This window comes from Stegastes partitus, unplaced genomic scaffold, assembly GCF_000690725.1.
Source record: "Stegastes partitus isolate 25-593 unplaced genomic scaffold, Stegastes_partitus-1.0.2 Scaffold2121, whole genome shotgun sequence".
Classification (NCBI taxonomy): domain Eukaryota; kingdom Metazoa; phylum Chordata; class Actinopteri; family Pomacentridae; genus Stegastes; species Stegastes partitus.
Genome location: NW_007579852.1, coordinates 78,037 through 84,562, shown reverse-complemented (window position 1 = coordinate 84,562; position 6,526 = coordinate 78,037). Strand labels below are relative to the sequence as shown.

The 6,526-nt window shown below is 42.0% G+C and overlaps 1 protein-coding gene across 1 annotated transcript in view; it reads left to right on the top strand.

Moving 5' to 3' along the window:
- ap4b1 (adaptor related protein complex 4 subunit beta 1) overlaps positions 1-6,526 on the top strand; it is a 29,155-nt gene that overhangs the window by 9,550 nt on the left and 13,079 nt on the right. Inside the window, exons 5-6 of the mRNA XM_008304039.1 lie at positions 634-732; positions 3,158-3,331. Of these exons, the coding sequence (XP_008302261.1) occupies positions 634-732; positions 3,158-3,331 (273 nt within the window). The remainder of the gene's footprint in view (positions 1-633; positions 733-3,157; positions 3,332-6,526) is intronic.

Here is a 6,526-nt window from a genome sequence, read left to right as displayed (position 1 = left end):
TATCCGACATAAAAGAAGGTTTTACATTTAGTGTCGGATTATCGAGTCACGACTGTATATAGACGTGGATACAGTTTAAAACAGACGATCTACATTTACAGGTAGAGATAAATAGCAGCAGGATAAATAGTATAAATGGTTTAGACAGTATAAATGGTTTAGACAGTATAAACAAAATCAACAGTATAAACAGTATTATTTCTATGACGTATATGCAGCACATATACGGTGTATATATCTACTGTGAGTTACCGTACTTATAATTGAAACGCAATGGAAAACAGGTTCCGATTGCCTCAAAAAATATTCCCAGATCAGAGGATTTTTCCAGCAGCTAACTCAAAACAGCTCAGAACTTTCAATCCCCAACATTTGTACCTACTATCTATTCCATCTCCTGCATTCTTGTAGCCCAGAAACACCTGCTGTTATATGGAATAATTCTTCTATTTATTATAATTGTTCATCTGACTTGCCTTAGCTACATGAGAAAGCCTTGCATGTGTGTGCTAAAGTCTATTATTTTCTGCACCTTTATTTAGTTAATTAGTTTCGTGGTCAGTGGAGATCTCACATGAAACATATGCACGGATACATTTTGAGAAATGAAAATGTGCTTTTGTCTTTTTGTAGCTGCTGCTGCGTTCTATCCCCGGCCTGATGGGGGCGCACTACAAACGCTTCTTCTGTGGCTACGCTGAGCCAGCATACATCAAGCAACGGAAGATGCAGGTCAGACCAGTTTTATTCAGCGTTGCAAAAAAAAAAAAATGAGAAGACCAAAGTTGAATTCCTCTGTAAAATTTTTTTTTTTTTTTTTTAAACTTGTAATTAGCATGTGCATCATTTTCCAGGTGCAAATAGTGGAAAAAACTACAACTCTGTATAGTAAAGATGTTTGACTGTATATTCATATCTTCCATATCTGCTCTGTATAAACACAGCCTGCATTTCATCTGAAAAGTCCCGAAATTTTCAACGTATGACTGTTGGTTGTACCTGAGCGACTGGCTTTACTGTTAGTCTGAGGAGGCCACATTTTTTTGTTTGTTTTTACAGAATGTAGTTACAGCCAGTCGTGATAAGTTCAAAAACTGTCTGAGATTCAAAAATTAGCCAATCGCTTCTGTTTTTAGTTTCTCGTTCTGATAAATTGTTGAATTTTAGCAATTTTTCAAAAGATAGCCCACCGTTTAAACCCGCTGGTGGGTTTTGTGGTTAGACAGTGTTCTTTTATTTTTTAGAGAATCTGGTACAAACTGTGACGTATGTTCAGCGTGCGATTTCAAGTTAAAACATTATAAATAGCTTGACTTTAGTTCAAGGACTATCAGAAAGTTAAAAAGAAAACCTGGTGATTCTTCCTGTTTTTACATTTTGTAACTATGAAAACTTCTGTGTCTGTCTGCAACATTTGCAAATTTACATACATAAACGTCAGTTGACTTATCATAGTCTGTACAAACTGATTGTGTAGTTCAGTTTGTGGCTTTAGGTAAGACAGGGAAATCACCCTGATAGCGTATTCAAATACATCTTGGCACGGGGTCAAGACTTTTGAACAATTGGAGCCAGGAAACATGGACTAGTTTGACTTCAAAGAAACAGTTTTCTCCTGGTGAGTTTTGCAAAGTTGTTATTTTCCATCGAACACTCTCTTTGGCTGTCACTACACTTTAAGTTTTTATTATTCGTTATTCATCTGCAAGGTGGCTCGGTGGTTAGCACCATCGCCTCGCAGCTAGAAGGTCCCCAGTTCACATCCCAGTGAGGACACCCGGGATCTTTCTGCGTGGAGTCTCCATGTTCTCCCCGTGCAGCGTGGGTTTTCTTCAGGTTCTCCGGCTTCCTCACACAGTCGAAAAACATACTGAGGTTAATTGGTGATTCTAAATTGTCCGTAGGTGTGAATGTGAGTGTGCTTGGTTGTCTGTCTCTAAGTGTAGCCCTGTGATAGACTGGTTACCTGTCCAGGTGAACCTGCCTTCACCCTGAGTCAGCTGGGATAGGCTCCAGTGAGGATTAAGTGGTGTATAGATAATGGATTGATAGTCTGTTATCATTTCCTGCCTCTTATCAAAGGTTGTAGAATGCTGGCAGCAGGTTAAACAAAGCAGTCCTGCAACATTTTCCATCTCCTCTTGTGTTCCCACTCCTGCATGTTTTGGTTCATTACCAGCTAAAAATCCTTGAAAAACCTCCAATAAAGGTGCCAAAAGTTACACTTAGAGCAGCAAACGACGCAGGAGCAATTTCTACCTTTCCAGCAGAGAATCTTGTCCTCAAACTTGGGGATCTTGACTTTTATCCCAACTGCTTCACACTTGCCACAAACCTCCCAAGTACCACCTGAACCAACAGAAACACATCATCTGCAAAGATTTGAGTGGCAGTTCCTCAAATTAGGGTTGCCACAGAAAATCTAAAGTTAACAGCTGAAAGTTGAACTTTGTGCACGTTTCTGGATGTCTGTCCAGACACATTTGAAATGTTTCCTCGGCCGCTGCGACAGCTCACCTGGTTGAGCTGGCGACCCATGTACAGGGGCTTTAGTCCCCGATGCAGTGGCCATGGGTTCGAATCCCGTTCATGGCCCTTTGCTGCAACCCCTTCCCCCATTCTCCTCCCATACTTTCCTGTCTCTCTTTTGACTGTCCTATCCAACAAAGGCAATAAAAAAGGCCAAAAAACTAACTTTAAAGTGTCTCTTCCATTTCGCTCGGGGTGCTTGTTGACACTGTATACATGGAGGTTTCTGGTCATTTACTCAAACACTTAATGTCTCTGTATGAGTGACTTTATTTTTCAAAATTTTGGCATCGATTTGGTGCCACAGTGACACTGTTACCCCATGTTAGCCCCTATTCTCTCCCCGGTTGCACCAAAGTAGTTTCTTGCTCAGTTAATGTACCAACAAAGTGGTGACATTAACTGATTTATTGACTTCTACGACATCAATCAACTTGTGGCGTTAACACATATCATAGATCAAACACATATGTTGGCATCCGATAGTTCCTTTTTCAGTCACGCGTGTATCCCCGAAGTTTATAGACGCACTGTGCTAAATCACTGCCTCTGTAGTTATTGCCCAGTAGCAGCAGCAGCAGCAATCCAGTGTTTGACCGGACTTCTTCTTGTGCTTTTGTGTTTGCAGGTGCTGGTGGAGCTGGTAAATGACGAGAATGTAGCGATGTTACTGGATGAGCTGAAGGGATACTGCACGGACGTCAACGCTGACACTGCACAGGCGGCAATCTCGGCTATAGGTAAACACACGATTATGTGGCGGTATTATGTAAATCCCTGCAAACACTTTCTTGTATACTGTGTACACTTTGTGACACTTTACACTTCCATTTACTAGCATGCTATAAAATGTAACAGGTGGATTATAGCAGCTGTGGCTCAGGTGGTTGCGCGAGTCAGTCAATGATCGAAAGGTCGGCAGTTCCATTCCGCCCTGTCATGGTGGTTGTGTCCTTGGGCAAGACACTTCACCCATTATGCCTGGTGTGAATGCGTATGAATGGATTGTTTGAGGTGGTGGTCAGAGGGGCAGAATGGCAGCCATGCCTCTGTCTGTCTACAATCGTAGCTACCACCACCGGAATGGATATGTGTGAATGAATAATTGACAGTGTAAAGCGTCTTTGAGTGCCCAGAAAAGCGCTATATAAATCTGATCAATTATTAATATTATTATAATATAGTGCAAAGTAGTTGCACTAGTAACAAACTCTCTGTTAAAGGTTCCATATTATGCCCCTTATCAGCAAGTTAACGAAATTCTCACATCTCCAGAGTGTTTCTTTCAGATTTTCAACTGAAAATCAAGCAAAGATGCTTCATTTCTCCATGACTGTGTAACTCATGGTTTCAGTCCTCTTTAAAACAGACTGTTTGAGCGCCCCTGTAGCTCACCCAGCTGAGCGGGCGACCCATGAACAGGGGCTATGGTTCCCCGATGCAGCAGTCGTGGGTTCGACTCCTTTACTGCAAGTCTATTCCCATTCTGGGGCAGCTGTGGCTCAGGTGGTAGAGCGGGTTGTCCTCCAATCACAAGGCTGGCGGTTCGATCCCCCGCCCCTCCACAGTCGATGTGTCCTTGGGCAAGACACTGAACCCGAAGTTGCTCCCAATGGCAGGCAGCACCTTACATGGCAGCTCTGTCGCCATTGGTGTATGAATGTGCGTGTTGCGGCGTCCAAAGCAAACCTTTTAGCTGCTGAGAGTATGAGGTTGGGTCCTCAGGGTCGCAGATTTGTGACGCGCGAGGAGGCCATGATGACAGATACGCTGAGATCCAAAGATGCTTTTGGTGCATTTATTATGAGAAACAGCACAGAGCTATCACAGCGCAGCAAAGATGGACGGATGGAAAAATGAAAACCAGCAGATTGAATAGATAAAAAAGTGATGAGTGGGGAGAAGTCAACAAACATTACAGCTACTAACCAACCCTGACTCTCTCCTCTGTGTCACAGGTGAGTGCACACCTTTACACAAACACTTTGGCACGTGTACATGCCTCCTCCCACATGAAGCACCGCCTCTGCAACACACACACACACCGTGCTCCTCATCTGCAACCTGTATGTCTCCTACAGTGTGTGTGAATGGATGAATGAGAAACACATTGTAAAGTGCTTTGGATAAAAGCGCCATATAAGTGACCATTTACCATTTACCATTCTTCTCCCCCCTTTTCTGTCCCTCTCTACTGATATAAATAAAAAGGCAAAAAAGCCCCATATATATATATAAACGGACCGTTTTAGTGGCTGTGGCTTTAAATTCAGCTGAACTGCTGCAGTCCACACCCTCCTCAGGAAGAAGACTCTGCATATGTGATGACTGTGTGAGACCAGGACTTTATATTGCTTTTAACTCGTGTTTGGTGAGTTTGTCAAATGACATTATTATACAATCAGTATTGTAGCTGCAGATCAGCAGCTTAAGACGACTGAAGTGACTGCTGGTTGACATGGAGACTTAATGGGCTGCGTTATTTAATACTTGTTCAGCTGTCTGACAACAGAAACCAAAAAATACATGAATGAGCAAAGTTTTATGTGGAATTCAGCTGTATTGTAAATGTAGAGCACAGAAAACAGGACAGCAGCTAACAATAGAAGCTGTCTGAGTTTAAGTTGCATTGAAGCACAAGAGGTGACATGAAAACGCAGTAGCCCACCCAGTCCTTGTTTATTGGTTTCAAACTGGTTTCCACTATCTCTGGATGTCCTTTAGCTTTACAGTTTACACAGAGCTCTGAATGTGGGCATACAGCCAAAACTAAAGGTAACGTTAGTCACATTAAACAAAAGAATGCTGTGGTGACATCAGTTTGAACATGAATGAGCTGGGTGTTCAGTTCCTCAGATGCTGGGGAGTGCATGGAGTGTTGTTTTCACTCTTGCAGCCAACAGCTGCGTGTAAACTATACCTGCCAATAAATCTCTTTCTGATTCTGATTTGGTGCTGCTTTGCTTGTGGCTGAGTCATTTTAAAGCTCGTGGAAGTGTTTGTGGGAAGTAAATAGACCTGTTGAACTGTGAGGCAGTTGGTTAAACATTACCAATGATTCCAGAGGTTATTATTTTACAGCTTTTTTTTTAGCCACCTCATAATAACACACCCTTACAATCACACCTGTATAAAAATCACGTTTTGTTTTTTTTCATATGCTAGCAGTTTGTACTCTTAAAACCTTAATTAGACACTGTGTTCTTAAAACATAGGTATATTATGACTAGTGGCTCTGCTAGTGGCACCTCCCTGTCATGCAAAGGTCAGCGTTATTCTCATCACACTTGTTGAACAGTAACTAGAGGAAAACAATAGTGCCCTTACCTTTGACAAACTCTGGTACTATGACCCTCGAAACCTCAAGCGGTTTCTGGGCATTTTTTTTTTGCTCTGTGTCACATTTTTTACTCGCTGTGGGCTCATTTTCACATTGATATAAAGTCCTGCACCTCTGTGGGAACAGCACGACCATGGCTAGAAGAAGAGAGGACTCAGGAATGTCTTGTGTGAAAGGCAAAAAATGAAAATGCGAAAAATTAAAGTTGGATATCTTTAAATATTTAGTTTCGTACAAAAATTGATTTTAAAAAAACGCAAGTGTTACCAATGCTGTCAAAAAGGTACCTGTACATTCTACTATTTCATTCAGCAGACGCTTTTATCCAAAGCGACGTACATCTGATAGCGGATGCAACACAAGCAAAGATCTAGTCAATAGAAAACTGTCTGGATAAGTGCCAGAGAGCAAGTTCGAGTGTGATAGGGCGTTGATGCGAATAGCAGGCTGTGTGGGAGGTAATAGGACATTTATTTATTTATTCATTTATTTGTTTGTTTGTTTGCTTGTTGTTGGGCTGTCAAGTGCACAGGTGTTCAGTGAAGAGCTGGTCTTTAGTCTTTTGTTAAAGACTGAGAGGGAGTCAGCAGATTGAACAGAGTTTGGAAACTCCGCAGAACCACAGAGGAGAAGAGTCCAGCTGTCGACCTCGGCCCT